At 38.5% G+C, this 21163-nt stretch overlaps 3 protein-coding genes across 7 annotated transcripts in view; all 3 read left to right on the forward strand.

Annotated features, from left to right (window-relative positions):
* The first annotated feature begins 791 nt into the window (after positions 1 to 791).
* LOC103463182 (zinc finger protein 883-like) lies at positions 792 to 5269 on the forward strand. The gene is made up of 2 exons (XM_008406397.2): positions 792 to 1036; positions 2317 to 5269. Exon 2 carries the CDS (start codon positions 2332 to 2334, stop codon positions 4117 to 4119), a length of 1788 nt encoding a protein of 595 aa, XP_008404619.1. The 5' UTR covers positions 792 to 1036; positions 2317 to 2331; the 3' UTR covers positions 4120 to 5269.
* Positions 5270 to 6505: 1236 nt separating this feature from the next.
* On the forward strand, positions 6506 to 8201 carry LOC103463181 (gastrula zinc finger protein XlCGF17.1-like). Its single transcript, XM_008406396.2, has 2 exons — positions 6506 to 6743; positions 7104 to 8201. Exon 2 carries the CDS (start codon positions 7194 to 7196, stop codon positions 7968 to 7970), a length of 777 nt encoding a protein of 258 aa, XP_008404618.1. The 5' UTR covers positions 6506 to 6743; positions 7104 to 7193; the 3' UTR covers positions 7971 to 8201.
* A 1009-nt stretch (positions 8202 to 9210) lies between these two features.
* LOC103463179 (zinc finger and SCAN domain-containing protein 22-like) overlaps positions 9211 to 21163 on the forward strand; it is a 19743-nt gene continuing 7790 nt past the window's right edge. Inside the window, exons 1-7 of one of the 5 annotated variants that reach the window (XR_001776514.1) lie at positions 9211 to 9451; positions 10992 to 11712; positions 15058 to 15156; positions 15826 to 16533; positions 17998 to 18233; positions 18466 to 18648; positions 18758 to 19562. Coding sequence is in view for 4 of the 5 variants with exons in the window: in XM_017304317.1 (XP_017159806.1) it covers positions 15909 to 16533; positions 17998 to 18233; positions 18466 to 18627 (1023 nt within the window). In the remaining variant the exon portion in view is untranslated. Of the gene's footprint in view, positions 9452 to 10991; positions 11713 to 14804; positions 15157 to 15825; positions 16594 to 17997; positions 18234 to 18465; positions 18649 to 18757; positions 19563 to 21163 lie in introns of those variants that run through there. The other 4 variants (XM_017304317.1, XM_008406392.2, XM_008406394.2 and 1 more) reach the window with 4 other exon arrangements.

Consider the following 21163-nt stretch of genomic DNA (forward strand, 5'->3'; position numbering starts at 1 on the left):
GAAGTTTTTTTTTTTATTATTTATTTTTTTTTATTTTTATTTTTTTTTTCACATAGGAGAGAATTTTTTTAGGGGGATTTTCCATCTAACTAGTCTTTTTGTGGGGGCATGAAGTTCAATAAAAATGTAAATAATTAGAAAATGGGACATATCAAAGTTTGTTTGGTTTTTGTTCTTCAGTTATTTTTCTCAGATGTTAAAGAAAAAAATGTTGAATATTTATGAGACGAGGAACTATTGTACTCAACAAATATTTTTCTTCAATTTGATTCTCGACAGATTGCATTGCCATTATGAATAATGAACATCAATAAAACACTTTTCTCTGTAAAGTAAAAATTATTGAAATGCCTTACCAGTCTGTGTTTTGTGTTGTTGATTAATGTTGTAGTAAAGAATAATAATAATGTGCATCAAACTGAGTCAACGTATAAAACCAGAGTTAAAGTCAACATGCTGCATTAACAGTGACCTTCAACCTTCTGGGTTATTTCTCAGTGTTAACATGTGTGTGTGGAGTAGATGTGTGTTCTAGTTCAGCACAGGAAGCTTCTGATTCAGCATTTCATTTTTTATCTATGTAGTTTTCTCTTTTTTTTCAAGTATTGAAATCAATATTAAAGTTTCTTCAATTCAGTTTGGATAAAAATATATTTAGCTAAAACAAGAAAAAAAAAACACTAAAAAGTATTTTGGTTTTAAGAATACAGATTAGTTTGAAGCAGAACTTCAAGCGTGTTGTGTGTTTCAAGAGGAAAGCTCCATGTGTGAGACTTCCGGCGGAAGTAAGCAGCCAGGTGCTAGCAGCGTTAGCTTCCAGCTTCCTTCTGTCGATTGGAAAATGGTTTTTACTGCGTGAGCTGAATATTTCGGTGTCTGTAGTAACAATATCTCTGGTTTATCATCGGAGACAGACCAACTGCTGCTGGGGAAATATTCAAACACAGAGATCGATCATCGGCTCAGGATTCCAGCTGGAAAACCCAAACCATCTCGGAACCTCCTGGACGTGTTTGCTGATCCAGGCTTCAACCAAGTAAGATTCCGACTCACATCTCTGTGAATGTGAATTTAGGGATTTAATGGCAGAAAACCAGATCAAAACAGATTCATGTTGAAATTGCATCGGTGAATAAAACCTGGAGATAATTATTACACGAGCCGTGCGAGATTAACAGAAGATCCAGCAATTTAAAGGAAACTAATAAAAAGGCATCACGCATTCTCTAATAATAAATAAATAATAGCAGATAATCTATATAGATTTATTATTGTTAGGAGTTGCAGGCAGAGGAGCATGCATTAAGCAATAAACAAGAAAGAATACATTGTAGAGCAAGAATAGAGAAAAGTTAGAATACAGATTAGACGTATTGTTGTTCCAATTTTTAGTCGGAAGAAAACATTTTTAAACCCACAAATTTAAACGTTTTATTTAGAAAATTAAGTAAATAAAATAAAATTCTATTTTCTGACTTTAATACAAATTCAAACCTCATTTTTATTTTTACAAAGGAGAGAAAACTTTTAACTTTTCAGAACAGGGTCACTTTAGTCAGGCCCTTTCTATAAATATGACAAATAGAAAACTATTTCTTGAGCACTTAAAAATATAAAGCACACATCTTGAAACGAAAATGCCGGAAGGACAAAGACGATGGTTCTAATATTGAAATATGATTTTTGTTAGAATTATTTTAACTGCATTATTAAATTGCAGCATAAAAAGGAAAAAAAGTGGACACCATTGTTTTTGTTCTCAATGACTAAAATAATATAAAGATGCTGAAGTATTAAAAGCCAAATTATTTTAGTGAAACTCTGAACACACTATTAGCTCTGACTGTCTTTTAACTCCCGTTATTTAAAAATAAAGATATTTTTGTGTTTCTGAATTCGGAACAGGAATCAGATTTGTTCACGTTTTGAAGGCCAACATGTTTAAATGTAAAATAAAAGTCTGTTATCACAAAGACGGCTCAAAATGTGCCTCATATTGCTACATGTTAACAACAGATTAAACATTTGTAATGGCTGATAGAAGTTCAGGGGTCAGAGGTCACAGACACAGGAAGAGCAGGGGCGTCCCATATGTAGCATTTAAGCTATTAGAAGGTGCTAATTCCCACCTCCTGTCTCTATTTGTTTGTTTTTTCTTTATTTTTTTATTATTTACTGGAATTGGGACAAATGTTAACACAAACTGAAAACTATATTTGACATCCCCATTTTCCATCTGATCCAGTCCAGGCTTTGTTTCGGTTCAGTTACTTCAGTGATTCTGGAAAAATCTTCTGCTGTTGTTTCTTCCTTCAGGTCTTCCACAGCCACATGTCTGTTTCTGCTCATGCTCTCACAACTGAAGGGAAGAACTCGGATGTCCACATGACGGTAAACACTATGAAAGTAAAAGAGCAGAAACAACACCAGACGGGCGAGCCGAAAGAGGAACCAGAACCTCAGGCAATCAAAGAAGAACAGGTTGAACTGTGGGGCATTCAGGATGGAGGGCAGCTTTTAGTGAAGCAGGAGACCAACATCTCTACAGCGACTGCTGCTTATAACAAAATATTCCACAATGAACCAGAACCGGAGCAGAGGATGGAGACGAAGGAGGAGCCAGAACCGGAAGAGATTAAAGAGCAAAAGCATCTCTGCAGTGATCAGGATGAAGATCATGTTTTAGTGAAGCAGGATCCTGAAACCTTTATGGTGTCTCCTACTTATGAGCAAAAAGACAATAGTGAACCAGAACCAAACAAGAACCAGCTCCTCTCTGCAAACGGACCTGAAGATGAGAACCAACATCAGCAAGAAAGCAACCAGAGCGACTCAGGATCAAGTAGAGACACAGATCTGAGTCCAGAGAAGAGACCACAGGACAGCAGAAGTCAGAGGGACAATGTGGACAATTCAGAACTAAAAGCACATAAAACAGATTTACCCTGCTGTAAAGTTTGTGGTAAATATCTAACAACCCGACAGCACTTGAGTCTGCACATGAGGATCCACACAGGGGAGAAGCCACATCATTGTAAAATGTGTAGTAAATCTTTTAGAAATGGTGGTAATTTGCTTCGGCATGAAAAGATTCACTCAGGAGAAAAGCCGTTTTTTTGCGAAGTGTGTGGTAAGTCCTTCAGGTATGGTGGACATTTCACTATTCATAAGCGAACACACACAGGGGAAAAGCCATATCACTGTGAACTATGTGCCAAATCCTTCAGTGACTGGACTGGGATGGCCAGACACATGGGAACTCACACCAACAACAAACCATATTCTTGTGAAGTGTGCAAAAAATCTTTCAAAAAACGACATGACTTGTCTCGTCACCTTAAAACTCACACAGGTGAGAAGCCTTTCTCATGCATGACATGTAGGAAAGGCTTCATCAGAAAATTTGCTTTAACTATGCACATGAGAACGCACACAGGCGAGAAGCCGTATCCATGTGAACTGTGTGATAAATCATTTCGAGACCAGAGTAATTTAGCTCGACACATTAGAACTCACATAGGAGAGAAGCAGTATTCTTGTGATGTGTGCGATAAATCTTTTAGAGACCGTGGTAATTTGACACGTCACATAGGAACTCACATGGGTGACAGACATCCTTGTGAATTCTGTGTTAAATCTTTTAGACAGAGTAGTGATTTGGTTCGTCATCTTAGAACGCACACAGGGGAGAAACCTTTCTCATGTTCGACTTGTGGCAAAAATTTCCCAAGGCAGTCTGCCTTGAATGTTCACACAAGAGCTCATACAGGTGAGAAGCCCTTTTGTTGCAACTTGTGCCACAAATCTTTTAGAGACAATAGCAACATGGCTCGCCACCTCAGAACCCACACAGGTGAGAAACCATATTCTTGCAAACTATGTGGTAAGTCCTTTCAGCACTCTTATTATTTGACCAATCACATGAGCACTCACACAGGTCAGAAACCATATCCTTGTAATTTGTGTGATAAATTTTTCATGCAACGCAGCGATTTGGTTCGTCACTTGAGGACTCACACAGGGGAGAAGCCTTATTCTTGTGAATTCTGTGGTAAATCTTTCAGACAGAGCAGTATTCTGACCCGTCACCTCAGAACTCACACCGGTGAGAAGACCTGAGACTCTCCCATCCTTCTCAAGCTGAACAATCAATGTGCCGTTTTGCTTTTATGAAACGGTCATAGAGAGAAAATCACACCTTCCTGCAGACGGCATCCTTTGTGGACAACGACGTTGCAAACAACATCCTGGAGTTTTTAACCATTTGACAGTCTTTGTAGTTATTTAGTAAATTACGTAAATGGATAATTCCTCACCACATTCGGTAAATGTCCTTCAAAAGTATTCATGTCGGCTGTGAAAACCAAAACTAGATACTGGTTGAAGCAAAATATCAACATTGCTGTCCAAGCCTATTTCTACACAAACCGACAGCCAATCACAGCACAGAGTTCAGGCAAAATGACTCCGTTTTCATCTTGTGATGACGGTAGTGAGAGCCGATATCGACACTTCAGAAGATGTCCAAAAGTCTTCATGTTGACTTGGGGAAAAATTTCATCAAATAAATAATTACTTATTTAAGTGATTGTTTTTGTAATCTGTGTGTAAAAGATTTATGTTCAGGTTTAAATTGATTAAAAACAGGTGTACAAATTCAGAATCTGAAGGAATTCTCTGGACTTCAGCAAAAAAATAAATAAATGTATTCCTTGGTTGAAGGACAAAGATCAGATCACTTTTAAAATCAAAACTTGATGTCACCTTCTGAGGTTCACTTTCCCGGTTACAGACTCTTTGCTGCAAATTCACTGGGTTATAAACAAATTGGCAATTGATGGATGAGTTTCTTCTTAACAAAATATTCAATGTTCCAGCACATGTTATGAAAATGTACATTTTTTCTACTTAAGTCTAATCATGTTGAAGTTTTGTGTTTAAAGTCTGGTGACTGTGTGAACATGTGGTTTATCTTGTATCCATTTCATTTTGATCTTCTGACTAGGATTACATTGTTATAAGAACCTGAAATAAAACACATGAGCCGTAAACCAAGGGACTGACAGCCAACAGGTGCTCTTGCATTTGAAAGTTGAACTGAGGTATTTCCTACTAATTTGCATTATTTTGTAAAAAGTGTTGGGACAGGACAGAAAACTTACTTATGTACAATATTATTATTTTGATGGTTTTTGATATGAAGCCATTTGAAACTTGAGTTTTTAAGTGTTTTATAAAACAAAGCTTTACTAAAGGCGTTAATATACGAGTCAAAGTATCAATGACTGGTTTTTATTTTCTTTTTCCTCAGCATTAAATGAATTTTACAGAAAACAACTTTGATTTTTTTATGTTTTTACTTTCTTATTCCAGTTATTTTTATTTTTTGGCAACTTTAAAACTGACAGAATAATGTAGACCATTTTTATTAGTTGAATCAAATTCTTTATGTATTTACATCTAAAAATATGCAATTATCTTCCTAATATAATTTTAAAACACTCATTTCCAAATTGTTCTAATCACTTTCTTCTGTAATGCCCATTGTTAAATTTGGATATTTTATATCTACATGCTCCCACCAGCTCAGCTTCAGTTATTACAGCTTGAAATTAGTGATCAGTTCCAAAATCTGCGTTTGATGATCAATTCTGACCTGAACCTTCAAAACCACATAAAGACAGTTACAAAGTCAGTCTTCTATCACCTGTTTGCACCAGCAGATGACACCCTGTGCTTAAGGTATAAAGCCACACTTAGTCATTTCACCTGTTTGATAGTTTGGTTAGAAAGCATACAGTTTCTAATGTGTGTGAACACAGCAGCATAACTGTCAGGATGTGGTGAGTGTCTTGTATCAGCCTGATTAAGTGCAACACTGGACTATTTCCTGCACCTGTGGAAGGACATTTGCTTTATTGGTAATGTACACATATAGAATCAATTTTAACCAAACAAACACTCAAAAAATTGAGACAGTTAAAAAAATTGCAACATGTAAGAAAAGTCTGTATTTTGGATGGTCAGGGAAATAAAGTATGGAACTCCATTACAGGAAGATGAGTTAATGTGGGTTAATTTCCTCATTCCATCCTGGAAATTTTCAGGGAGGTTTCAACAGGAAATGATAAAAAACTAGAGATTATCTAGAATTATTCCATATCCCTTGATTAAATGTGTTCTACTCTGCCTTTACGTTCTTGTATCGCACCTTCCATCCTGGACAAGGGTGACCAATGTTCAGGCCATAAATCTGTAAAGTGAACTGCTTTTGTATGTTGTTTCTTCTCTCCTGGCTAGTTAACAAGTTATGTATAATTTTTGTAGGGCCTAATGATTTTATCAGCATTGTAATAATTTTATTATAAAACATTTTACGTGTTGAACCAGTGCCAATAACACATTGAATCGGGGAGGACTGTGAGGGGGACAGTTTTTAGCCAAGGCGGAACTTTACATGTAGTGACGGTGTTTCTGCTGACAATCTGCATGTGGGTACATCCAGCGGAAGTAAACAATAAGGCGCTAGCGCGTTAGCTTTCAGCTTTCTTTGTGCTAATCATCGCTTACAGGACGGTTTTTGTTGTGTGAGCTGAATATTTTACTGTCTGTAGTGACAAATATCTTCTATTATTCTATATAGAGAGCGGCTATCTACCGCTGTTAAATATTCAATAAGCTCGTCCTTTAAGCGGAAGAGATCGATCGTCATCTCAGACTGCAAATCATCTCGGAACCATCTGGTATGTTAACTGTACAGTTCTGAAAGAACCAACACCACAATAAGACCAGGGAGCCGTTTTACTGCTAAGCTTAATGTAGTTGTTCGTAGAGGGGGGACAGATATATCTTTACTTCCGGAATATTTTGTAGTAATCAGATTAGTTTTTTGTGATAGATTTTCTTCGCCCTATGTTCCAGCTTAGACTTGAACCAAATCAGACAAAAGCAGGTAGAAATTTACTCCCTAAAACAAAAACGTTTGTACGGACCTGAAACAAAAAGCCTATGGTGAAAGGAAGCTAAACGCAGTGCAGTTTATTACATAAAAGCCTAAATACATTTTACAGTAAACCTTGTCCTACTGTTCTTCATTTCCCCAGGCTTTCCACAGCACCATGTCGGTTCCTACTTGGCAGGTTCTGGCTGATCATCTACTTGTAACGGAGAAGAGGAACTATTGTTGAGAAAAGATGCCAAACACAGCAGAAATGAAAGAGGAACCAGAACCTGTACAGGTTAAAGTGGAACATGAGGAACTGGAAGTTGTACAAGTTAAAGTGGAACATGAAGAACTGGAAGTTGTACAGGTTAAAGTGGAACATGAAGATCTCTGCAGTGATCAGGATGAACATCAGCTTGTAGTGAAACAGGAGCCTGAAACATTTGCGGTGACTCCCACTAATGAGCAAAGAGGCGACAGTGAACCAGAACCAAGCAGAGATAAAGATCTGGAACCAGAGAAGAGACATCAGGACAACAGAAATCACACAGAAAATGTTGAATTGGAAGATAATGCACAACTAAAAAGGTGTAGAAACGCCTTGTTGCCTTGTGATGTATGTGGCAAATTGTTATCTTCATGTCAACAGCTGACTGTGCATATGAGAGCTCATCCAGGAGAGAAGCCTTTCTCATGTCTGACATGTGGAAAAGGCTTTAACTGGAAATCCTCCTTATCTATGCACTTGAGAACTCACACGCGTGAGAAGCGGTATGATTGTAAATTGTGCGACAAATCTTTCATACGAAGTAGTGATCTGACTTGTCACATGAGAACTCACACAGGCGAGAAGCCTTATTCTTGTCAGTGGTGTGATAAATCCTTCAGACAGACTTGTGATTTGGCTCGTCACCTTCGAACTCACACTGGTGAGAAGCCTTATTCTTGTGAACTGTGTGACAAATCTTTTAGGCAACGCAGCAATTTGGCACGTCACCTTAGGATTCACTCAAGTAACAACCTGTAATTCAGTTTCATTCAGTTTTTATCATGTCTGTTAATAACAAATGTCATGTCAAGCTGCTTTACAGGACATTTTTATATACAGAAATGTATAGTAAAATCAACTGATCAGGGGCGGATCTACTGGGGTGGCAGTTGCTACCCCAAACGAGAACCTTGATTTCTGCTCGTCCTGCATTGGGATAAAATGGTTTTCTGGACATAACTCAATAAATCACATAGCGACTAATAGGCACTGTCCAGTCCAGTAATACATATCAATTAGCAGGAGTATGAAAGACATAAAAATAATTAACTATACTATATTAAGAAATTGTATTTAAGCCTTGGTGCTACATGAAGCTCATTTTGAAACAATGCAAGTTAAAAACAATATTTAGTGTGTATATATATACACTAAATATATATACACTATATATATATATATATATATATATAGACACGCTGCCATCCCTGAAAAAATCCTTGCCCCCCTCTTGCCACCCCATAAATATTTTTCTAGATCCGCCCCTGCAACTGATTTCAAATAGATTCAAAATGACTTTTATACAATCCATTTCAATCATAGTTATATTACAAAGCGCTTAAAATGCTTGGATAACTACTACTTCATTTTCTGCTAATTAGCTTCTACATGGAATTGGTGTGTATGTGTGTTTGTATAACTTTCACATTTATTCAGAAATAAACTTTCATCTATGTTGTAGAAGTACAAACTGTGCACATTAAAGTAGTTGCTACATAACATTGGTTTATATTGGTTGTGTTATTACGTTTTGAATTTTTTTTGTTTGTAATATTTGAGATTTCTCATTTTTGTATTTCATTATTTGTTTAGTAGTTTAGTTGAGAGTTACTAGCATTTGTGACATTAAAGTATTTTAACTGGAAGGTTGAATTATTTTTTAAATTGAAAATACAATCAAATAATTTGTAGAGAATGACAAAGACAACTGTATTATTATTATAGATAAGGTTTAGTTATTTATCTCCCTAATGACGTCTGTTTGTGTAATTTATTTCCTTATATTTTAACATTTACTGCCCCGTGGTCACACGTTGAATCATATTGAAATACTCCTAAAGTTTATAAGAATCCATCTCATAGATAAATATGTCAGCCATGTTTTAGTTGTTATTTTAGAATTTCAGACCTTGAAATTATGTGGTTTATGGCGAGGGGTGGAACCCCAAGGGCCAAGACTGTTTATGGGGAACATTTCCGCGTGACACTTCCGGCGGAAGTAAAGAACAAGGCGCTAACAGCCTTAGCTTCCAGTCTTCCCTTTGTTTATTGTTATAAGACAGATGTTTGAATTGAATTATTCAGTGTTGCAGTAACAATGTATTTGGTTCATGATTAGAGAGCAACAAACGCTGCAGAAATATTCTAAACAAAACGCCATCCAGGAAGAGGAAGAGGAAGAGGAAGAGGTCGACCTGCTGGAGACCAGCTGCAAAACCGAATCATCTCGGAACCTTCTGGTATGCTGACTGCACGGTTCTGTGTGAACTGACGCTGATTTACAGAACAGATCAGCAGCTTTTGAAACGGAAACGGTTTAAAAGTTTCCCAAGAATATTTCAGCTTAAATTTGTTTAGTGGAGATTACAGTGGATCCAAATAACTCCACGATCATTTTTAAAAAAACAAATTCCTAAATATTCTGTAATTATAAACCCAATTCTCTGAGTGTTCAAGGAGCTTTTAATCACTTTGTTGATGAGTGGAAGGCTGGACATTGGCCTATGATTTTGTCCAGAAATGACTGCTGCTTCCAAAGTCTGAGGGGAAAACCGTGATAGAGTTCAGCCAAAATAAAATGGATTAAAGATTAACCTTAAAAGTGCAAATCATGAAAATGCCATAAAAATAAACACAACACTGATTGTACAGAATAAGACGATGTGGTATATTGGACATACGATCTCTTTTTTTTCAAACATTTGATTTATAATAATCAGATTTATTTCATTTTCTCCCAGAAACGAGGCTGCAGCATGATAATGGAGGAGCCAACAATTAATTATGAAAGTTTTTATATTCCTCGAAGAACTGGGCAGGGTAGAGAGGAAGCAAACATTTTTTCATTCAGATTCATTTATCAATCACAGGAATATGAATAGCTGCAGTTCTTTTAAACATTGAGCCTTTTGTTTTCCTCAGCCTCATCACAAAGCAATAAAACCACTTTTTTGTTGTTTTGTATTGTCCACTAGGCCCTTACTCTCAATTTTTAAATCAGAAGTCAGATTTTTACTTTCTGATTTAATTTTGAGTACTGATAAGGTCCTAATAGTGGAGAATTTGACGTTCACATTGACACTTGATGTAGCCTTTAATGCTATCTTAAATTGGCTTTACTCAAAGAATCAACAGTCCTGTAGTCGTACCTTAGACCATGTACTGATAAAGGCTGTTGAGTGTAAAGAAATAATACTTTGCCATAACCATGTCCCCTCTGACTATTTCTAATAACATTTGACTTTATTTTAACTGAGTATTCAAAACCTGTGAGAAAGTAGATCTTTATCCAGGGTTTCCCTCAGTGTATTATAAGCCTGGCGGGCCACCAGGCTTTATTCCCCCCTACCGCCCCAACACCAGCAGGCTGAGCATTGCTTGTTTTTACTTTATTTTTTTATGTTTAAAATAGTTTTTTGTAATACACCAGTGATCCCAGACTGCAAGCATCTTTGTTGCACTGAGCATTTCACTAGCAGAGCAGAATAATTCCTGAAAGATGGTTTATAGTTGATGCAAGTGAAGCTGAGAGCGCCCACCAATTAACGGGCTCAAAATATGAAAACAGCAAAAACAACAAAAAAACAGCCTAAGACATAAGAGCAGACATCACAAACACTTCATACTCCCCAACAGTTGAAGCAAACCAGGATCAGGTTATCTGTTCCAGGGTCTTCTACCTTTGATTGGCCAGCATCTGAAAACTTCAAAATGGAAAAACTACATTTGAAAATTTGGATCACTACATTAAAGTTGTTCTGCTGTTCTTGTTTCCACCAGGTTTTCCACTGCATCATGGCTAACTGTGTTGGTCCTGTTGATCAAAGTCTCATAACTGAAGAGAGAAACTCCATTGTTGACCACAAAATGCCAAACACTACAGAAATAAAGGAGGAACAGGAAGAACCAGACCTGCAGCAGGTGGCCGAGACAAAAGACGGATCACAAACACAACCAATGAAAAAAGAGCATGTTGAACTGTGGATCTCTCAAGATGAAGAACAATTTTTAGTCATGCAGGAAACCAGGTCCTCTCTGGTAACTCATGAAGAAAGAATCCGCAATGAACCAAAAGTAGAGATAAAGGAGGAACTAGGACCTGCAAATCAAGGAGAATTAGAACCTTTCAGGATTAAAAAGGAACCAGAACTTGTCCAGGCACAAAATGATTCAGAACTGATGAACATAAAAGAGAAAAAAGAGGATTTTTACGGTAATCAGGATGAAGATCAGTTTGTAGTGAAGCAGGAGACTGACAGCATTACGGTGACGTCTACTAATGAGCTAAAAGACGACAGTGAAGCAGAACCGAACAAGAACCAACTCCTCTCTGCAAATGGCCTCGAAGCTCAGGACCAACATCACCAAGGAAACAACCAGAAAGAAAGCGGGGATACGGATCTGGAACCAAAGGCCCTTAAATTAAGGGGCAAACATCGCAGAATGCTTCAATACTTACCTGTGGACATGGACAGCCACTCATATGAGAAGGTTTATTCTTGTAAGTTTTGTCATAAGTCTTTTAGACACAGCAGTAGCTTGACTCGTCACAGAATAATTCACAGGGGAGAGAAGCCTTATTCTTGTGACACGTGTGACAAATCTTTTAGATACATCGGTAGTTTGACTCGTCACAAAAGAACCCACGTGGGAGAGAAGTTTCATTTCTGTGAGTTGTGTGATAAATCCTTCAGAAAACACGGTAGTTTGATTTGTCACATTAGAACCCACATGGGAGAGAGGCCTTATTCTTGTGATTTGTGTGGTAAATCTTTTAGACACAGCAGTAGTTTGACTCGTCACAGATTAATTCACAGAGGAGAGAAGCCTTATTCTTGTGACACTTGTAAGAAATCTTTTAGATACAGCGGAAGCTTGACTCGTCACAGAATGATTCACTGGGGAGAGAAGCTTTATTCTTGTGAGTTGTGTGATAAACGTTTCATGACCAAAACTATTCTGAAAGATCACTATAAAACTCACACAGGAGATCAAATGTATCACTGTGACTCTTGTGATGGATCTTTCTTGACTGAGGCTGATCTGGTAGATCACTATAGCATTCATACAGGTCAGAAGCCTTATTCCTGTGACTCCTGTAATAAATCTTTTAGACACAGCAGTAGTTTGGCTCGCCACAGAAAAATTCACAAATCCTTTATGACTGAGACTATTCTGAAAGATTACTGGGATCTTTCAGAAACCCTCACAGATGAGAAGGTATATCAGTGTGACACTTGTGATAAATTTTTCAAGACTCAGACTAATCTGAAAGATCACTATGTTGCTCACACAGGTGAGAAACCTTATTCTTGTGAGACTTGTAATAAATCTTTTAGACACAGCAGTAGTTTGGCTCGCCACAGAAGAATTCACGATGAAGACAAGCTTCATTTTTGTGAAATTTGTGATAAATCTTTCATTACTAAAACTATTCTGAAAAATCATTATAAAATTCACATGAGAAAGAAACTTTGTCCTTGTGACATTTGCGATGAATCTTTCATGAGTGAGACGATTTTGATGGATCACTATGCAACTCATAATTGAGACGCCTTCCTCTTGTGACGATGGTGATCAGCCTTTTAGACACCGCAGTAGTTTGGCTCTTCATACAACAACTCATATGGGTGAGGAGCTTAAATGATGCAATTCCCTACAGATGTTGTTCTAAGGTGTTTTACAGAGCAGACATGTCTGATTTATAAAGTAATCTATAACCAAACGAGTCAAATTGATTCCATCATCTGCATTGTTTCCTATTTAGTCTTTGTCATAATCCAGTTCAGTCAAGTTGAGTTTCTGCCATGTTGTAAAACAGTTTCTATCAACGGAAGTCCAGTTGAATTCATTGAGTAGATAAAATGCTGCAGCAGTCCCGCGTACTGAACGAGTGTTTGACCCCAGTTGAAAGTAAATGTTTCTTTTTGAAAATGAACTCCAGCCATGCCGCCACCACGTTTTAAATACGCTCTTTTTTATACGCCAGTAAAAGTTCAAATGTCTGGTGAAATGGTTGAAAGGGCAATGGTGACATAGAGTTGTCTGGACATAAACACACGGTGTCAGTTGACCTTTTGTTTTTAATCAGCGGAGCGATGACAGAATTATGGTAACGCTATGGAAGCTGTACATCTTGGTGCTGGATCCCAGTTTGTAGACTGGTCCTCCTCCTCTAGCTGTGAAAAACTCTCCTGAATGGTTGAAATCAAGGTTTTTCAAAGTATAGGACAGCTAGTTTCCCTTCAGAAAGAAAATAAGCAGCTATCTCCCTCTCCTTTAGTTTTTTCATCCTATCTTAATTTTCTTTTACTGTTGGATTTTCTTCCTGATGCTGTGTTTTGTTTTATGTAATTATTTTTGCTTATATTTTGGTAAATGATCAACTTTTTGCAAAGTCCTATTTAAAAGGATGTTAGTTTTTTTGTATTATATCAATGCATCATATAAAATAGACTATTAAACCTTTAAAAGAGCTGGTATGATGAGTACAATCAATGGAATAAATGTTCCCTCACCTGGATACGGGTCACCAGCCCCCACTCTGGAGCCAGGCGTGGAGGTGGATCCCCCCATGGCTCACCACCTGCAGGAGGGGCTAATGGGCACCGGGGGCAACATGTGATGGCTGAAGGATGTGGATTGTCGCCTCTGGTGGGGAAGCAGCCTGAGCTGGTGTGAGGTAGAGAGGTTCCCAGACAGAACTAGTCGGACTCAGACTTGACGTATGGCGCTGGCTCCTTGGGAGCAGTTGGACACTCTCTCACTCTGCAGTGGCCCCTGGTGATGGACACTGAGCGGGAATGGACGTCCTTGTTGTTATGGTATGCTTGGTCGCTGTAGGTTGGGGTTCACCCCGGTGAACAGGAAGGGAGCCTCCCTCTGCTGACGAGTGGGGCGACGGGTTCTGTCTGTTTGTAACAAACATCAGTTCAGATTACCCACCTTTTCGGTGTCCTTGAACAGAGGACTGGAGAGCGCCCACACTGTGGACTCCCTAGTTCTGCTGGGGGACTTCGACACTCATGTGGGCAATGACAGTGAGATCTGGAGGGGTATGATTAGGAGGAACCCAGGTGGTTTTCTGTGGTGGGACTTTTCGTCATGGATTGTCCATGATGAACACCATGTTAAAGTATAAGGGTGTCCATATGTGCTGTTGGCACCAGGACACCCTAGTGCTAACAGCACTAGTGCCACCACCCTAGTGTTGACACTAGGGTGTTGATCACACATGCAGTGTGATCATGGACTTTGTTGTCGTCTCATCTGATATGCTGCCTCATGTCTTGACACTCAGGTGGGAAGAGAGGCAAATCTGTCCACTGACCTCCACCTGGTGGTGACTTATTTATTTTATTTTCCTTCTAACCATGTAAAGAACATTGAATTGTCCTGCTGCTGGAAACGTGCTACATAGCCTGCAAATAAAGCTACCTTGCCTCTAAAATTAATAAAATATTTCTTTAAAATATATTTTAATTCAACATATGTATAAAAAGTATATGTATGAGTTTACTCATGTTTAAAAGTTTACATATTTTTCAGTCTGCAGCCATGTTTTAGTTCATGCTTAATTTATTCAGACCCTAAGATCATGTGTGGGACAGAAGCTAAAACATCTGGAGAGAAAAAAAAAGACTAGAGGCGGAACCTGAAAGGGCCGTACGTGTTTCTGGGGAAAACTTCCGTTTGAGACTTCCGGGGGACAAAGGCGCTAGCAGCGTTAGCTTCCAGGCCTCCTCCTGTTTATCATCGGTTAAAAGACGTGTTGCTGTTTGGTTTTTTCCTGTCAGTTGAATATTTMTGTGTCAACAAGAACAATAAATCTTCGGTTCATCCTCAGGGAAAGAATAACTGCTGCTGGAGGAATATTCATCAATATTTACCAGAGATCGATCATCAGCTCAAGCTGCTGGAAAACAAACCATCTCGGATCGTCCAGGTATGTTAATGCGGTTCTAAACGAACCAGCGTTGAAGAATATAATTATGTTAACAGTTGAAAGTTATGTTGATTCACATTAAGATATGTTTTACCCCGTGTGATCTGGTCTGCTACATTTAAACGGTGTATAAATATTATCACATTTTAAAGCTGGAGAACCCAAAAGTCTTGAAAATATGAAACATGAATAATTAACGGTCAGTCTGTATCGTTTTCAAAGTGTCTTTAAACACTAATTTCTCAACTCAGAAGAAACTTCTTCACGGAAACGTTTTGCCACAAGAATATGAACAAATGGAAACTGATTTAATAAAACAAAATGAGTCTCAAGCACAAACTCTTACAGTGTTGATATACTGACATAACATCAGTAACAATATTAGATATTGGTATCAGCTTAAAGTTTCATATCATAATTTCTCTTCTATAGCTTAGAAAAGTTCTTAAAGTTTGAGTAATCAATTTATGGATCAGGGTTGTTATGCAAGAAAGGCAGCAAAGTCACAAAAATATGAGAATAGCAGCAGAAACGGTCAGAGATGTAAAGGCAAACATCATGAGCGCTTTATACTCTCCACCTGTTGTAGCAAAGCAGCAAGCCTCCAGGAGATCTGAACCCCAAACATTCACAGGATTAATGTTGTTCTACTGTTTCTGAYTGTCCCAGGCTTCCCTCAGCATCATGTCTGGTGCTAACGACGAGGTTCCTGCTGGTTACAACTGAAGAGAGAAACTCCTCTCGACCACAAGATGTCAAATGCCATAAGAATAAAAGAGGAAGAGGAGGAACCAGAACTGCAGCAGATGGCTGAGACGAAAGAGGAGCCAGAACCCGAGCCAACTAAAGAAGAGCATATTGAACTGTGGGTTTTTCAGAAAGAGGGGCAGATGTTAGTGATGCAGAAAACCAACACCTCCGTGGCGACGCCCACTCATGAGGAAATGCTCGACAACATGCCAGGACTGGCGCAGGTGATGGAGACGAAGGAGGAACCGGAACCTGTGCTGATTAAAGAAGAACAGGTGGATCCGTGCAGGGATCAAAATGAAGTTCAGCTTGATCTTCACATAAAGCTGGATACTGACAGCATCACGGTGACTTCTGCTGATGAGCAAAACAACAGCAGTGATCCAGAACCAAACAAGAACCAGCTCCTTCCTGCAAACCGCCCAGAACCAGAGAACCAGGAAGACTCAGGAAGAGGAGATCCAAGTCTGAGGCCAGACAAGAGACGTCAGGACACCAGAAGTAACGGGGTCAATGTGAACAGTTCAGAACTGAAAAGACAGAAAACGGATACGGCGTCTTGTGAAATATGTGGTAAACTCTTCAGAATGCGTCAACACCTGCCTGACAACATAAAAATCCACACGGGTGAGAAGCTGCATCCTTGTGAAGTGTGTGGTAAAGCTTTTAGACGCAGAGGTCATTCAAATAAAAACAAAAGAATCTGCACAAGTGAAACTCCCAAAACCTATAAACTATTTGGGAAAACATCTAGMGACCAAGCTGGTAAAGTGGAAAACACACGAGAGAAGCTGCATCCTTGTGAAGTGTGTGGCAAAGCGTTTAAATCAGTGGTTCTTAACCTGGGTTAGATCGAACCCCAGGGGTTCGGTGAGTCGGTCTCAGGGGTTCGGCGGAGCCTCTGCAGGAGGTAAAGACACACTCATATAAAGTCGTGATGACGCCCCGCTTTGCCATCACATGCTGCAGAGGATCACGTTACATTGCTGAGCCAATCAGAGGATCACGTTACATTGCTGAGCCAATCAGAGGATCACGTTACATTGCTTAGCCAATCAGAGGATCACGTTACATTGCTTAGCTAATCAGTGCTGCGGATATGGCAAGCCATTTTAACATAAATTTGGTTTCATCTGACTATCCGTAATTACATTCCAAATATCTAAAAATGCATTTTGACTATCCGGAATGGTAATTTAAGATAGCTGTGTTTACATTCTGACTAGTAAGAATAATTATTCAAGATATCTTCAATTACATTTTGTCTAGTCGAAATTCCTTTCGAGATATCTCTAATGACGTCACCGGATTCGTCATTGGACGGGTCAGACATCCGTAATTATATTTTAAGATATCTCGAACGTAATTATGACTAGTCAGAATTACAGTTTTAGATATCTGAAGGAAGACGTTGCGCGTAAGCCCCTCTTTGCTGTACTGAGCTGTCCAAACAATTGCCTGAACATTCAATCCCGCTGGCAGTTTTGGACAAAATTGTAAGAAAATGCCACAATATAGAAAGAGCTCTTCAGTATGGGATATGCGGAGAGCATGAAAGTCGTGTATTTGAGGAATGCTTAAGAAATGTTCCAAGAATTTCTGATTTACTTTCTGCCGACACACACAATGCCCTGAAAAACGGCTTAGAGTAGCTGAAAGTGCTACTCAACCCATGTCCAAGCTGGAACTGGGGGATATTCCGCAGCTCGGGCCAGTTCAGGTAATAAACTGGTTTTTATTCTGTGGTAAAGCTGTCTGCCTCTTCGGAAATGATCATAAAGCCAGCCAGCTCTCGATTTTGACATGCTAGACGGCACCAGGCATTATAGCGCCCTCCTTTAGCTCCTCCGAAAATAAAAGCTACCTCCGGTTTTGTGTGATTCACACTTTAATTTACTTTCCAGCACCTATAAAAGTTTAAAGCTTTGTCTTCATGCAACAGGAAATGATGTATATCAAAACAAGTTTATACATTGTGTGAAATGCGTAGTGTCACCCTTAGGAGACAAAGGGATACGTAGAGGACAGACAAACAGAAAGACAGAGGAAATGGATGTATAAAGTAAACATTTGAATATGATTCTATTTTAGGTGGTCGAGGGAGACCAACTATTCATATTACAAGAGAACAGATCGACTTTCTTCTGGCCCAAGGACACACGGTCAAGAGGATGGCAAACATCTTGGGATGCTCAGCATCATTTCTTTATAAGAAGTCCAAAGCACTTGGTGTACCAATAAGGGGAAGGCTGGCTGCAGTGACTGATGAAGACCTTGAAACTAATATCAGACAACTTCAATCCCTGGATCCAAATTCTGGGACTGAGGTACGGAATCTAAATGTATGGCTTCTGAACAAATATATGCAATATATGAGTGGTGGTGCAGAATACTAATTATTTAATGTTAAGTGTCACAAATTATGATGATAAAAAAATGTCATTTATTTTATTACCAGATGTGAAATCTGAAACCTATATGTTGTAAAAGATTACTTTCAAAATGTAAAATTGTGTGGTGGTTTGAAATAGTAAGACCACATGTCCGTCGTTGAACCAGATGATGCGAGGCTTGTTAAATGCACGAGGACTGGTGGTTCCACGGCGTAACGTCCGTGAGACGACGGCTCGAATCAACCCAATGGCGACTGCAAGGGTGGAGCAGCGCAGTGATTCGACGTGTCTGTCATGTGCCGTATCCCAACAGTTTATGGCATATTGATGGCAACATGCGTCTCATAAGGTATCGGAAAATATCAAGGATGTATTTCAGAGTAGATTTTTTAAAGCTAAATTCACTACTCACATTTGCATACATTATTCCTTATACATTTTGTTGTATTTCCATTTAGGTGGGGCTTTGTGGTCCATGGTGGCATCGATGGATGTTCTCGCTTAATTACTTACTTGAACTGTAGCACAGACAATCGCGCCTCAACAGTGCTATTTCATTTTCTCAAGGCAACAGGCCTCTATGACTTACCTTCTAGTGAGGTCAGATCATGGTGGCGAGAATGTGCAAGTGGCACTGGTGATGAACCTCCTACAGGGCATTGAACGTCGGAGTCATGTCACTGGGGAATCCATCCATAATCAGAGAATAGAGCGACTTTGGAGGGATGTGTTTTTACATGTTTTATAATCTTGAAGATTCGGCCCTCTTGGATCCCAGCGACGATGTGCACAAACTTTCTCCTCATAGTTTTTCTTCCTGAGATTCAAAGCCGACTAGAACAATTCAGGAAAGCATGGAACCACCATTCCTTGCGTACAGAAAACAACAAAACACAAATCTGGACTGAGTGGATGTTGGCAAACATGAGTGCCAACAGCACAGCAACTAACAACGTGTTTGGTGAAAATTATAACGCACCAGAGACTCTTGAAGAACTTCTGCAGCAGCATGGCCTTTGACCCCCACCAACCACTGATGCTGAGCGGGTAGAACCAGCTCAAACCAGGCTCAGTCAGCAGCAACTTCTATCAGTTATACAGTCAAATACATTGTTCTTAAGATACAAATGCTACAAATAAAACTCAGAATTAACGTGAGTAGGTAACCTTACAGATGTAATTATAAAATGTTAAGGTGTTTAAAGACGTGATGAATTAAATATACATTCTACAGAAAAAATAAAAATTCTACTTTTGAAAATGTTCATGTATAAATGACTAGTGTCTCCCACCCCCATGTCCTCCATGTTCAAATGCATCTTTTGGACCTTTGAGCTTCTTTAGAATTTGATTTTGTTTTTAATCCAAATGTTCATTGCATGAACTATAACAACCATTACAAAAGATTAAACTACAATGACCATTTATACAGCAAAAACTAACAAAATCTTACCAAAGATTTTCCAGTGCAAAAATCTTTCTACACTTCAAATAAGACACCAGTAAGATATAAGTAACTTTTCGTCAAGATGAGCTCGTTTTAAGTCACTTTTTCCTTAATATCGATGAAAAAGTACTTATTACATTAGCAGATTATTTCACTTATAGCAAGGGAAACATGTCCAGTTAGAAGTGAAATTAATATGCAAATGTAAGTACTACAATTTCATCAATACTAAATTATTGACTTAAAACAAGCTCACATCTTGATGAAAAGTTACATGTAAATTAGTTTTATCTTAAGTGTACTAAGATATTTGCACTAGAAAGTAGTCCAAAACTACTTGAGACATTTTGTTTTTGCAGTGTATGTTGTTCTCCCTTAATAAATAGTTTTAGTTCTTAAGGTACAACCACCATGACCATCCGGTAAAGGATGAGAGGAGAGATTGCAGGTCCAAACTTTAATAGAGCTGAGAGGGTCTACAAGAGATACAGAAAAACAAATCAAAATGAAAGCTATCATTTTACTCGCTCCAAATAGTTATTCCCRATTTGTCCAGCAGATGGCAACAAGAGACTACAAATAATCTACAAACCACATTGTCATAATATTAACTCTTTAAATTGCCATATGTATATATATATTAAAGTTGTACAAATATTTAAATCCTACTTAAATACTAATGGAACTTACTTTTATTCATTGACACGCTCCCAAGCTCTTGAACAGCTTTAAGGTCTCCATTGATCACTCCTGTGAACTTTCTAATTATCCAACACTGAACATGTGCTCTAACAACAGCAACAGCTATTGGTAGCCTGAAATTCCAATGAGCCAATCACAGCAGACATTACTCACACAGTTTGCTGAGTTCTTAAAGTGATATACACATAGTTACAATGGTCCATTTTCAACAGTGTGGCTCAAGCATATACCTTTAAATTTGTGAAGCCAAAAAGTGGTTAAAAGAGATATTTATTCTTTGCAACAACAAAAAATGCAAATATTGTATTTACATTTCAATATTTTCCAAGTTTGGCCATTACATTACCTTTATTATAACTTGCTTTAAAACACTTCACTTTTCAAAACATTCCAACTCTTTAAAAAAAACCTACTTATTACACTTCTTAGCTGATTATGCAACACCAAAGGTAAGTGCCTGCAGCACCACCTCTTCATGTACTTTGTGAAAGACTCAGTCTGAGTGTACAGGAAGGCGGAGGCAAGTATTTGCTTCTGGGAAGACTTTGTTAGCCTCATGGAGAAACTCAATTTGTGGACGATGGGGAAAGCCCAGTGGAGGCACCGTGGATGGTCCGGAAGCGAACTCCAGTATCATTTCAAGGGTAACGGGACTGCATTCTCCTTCTGAAAGACAAAATGTTGAAATTATGACCTTTGATATAAGGTATCCAGT

Source organism: Poecilia reticulata, linkage group LG4 (genome assembly GCF_000633615.1).
Source record: "Poecilia reticulata strain Guanapo linkage group LG4, Guppy_female_1.0+MT, whole genome shotgun sequence".
Lineage (NCBI taxonomy): Eukaryota > Metazoa > Chordata > Actinopteri > Cyprinodontiformes > Poeciliidae > Poecilia > Poecilia reticulata.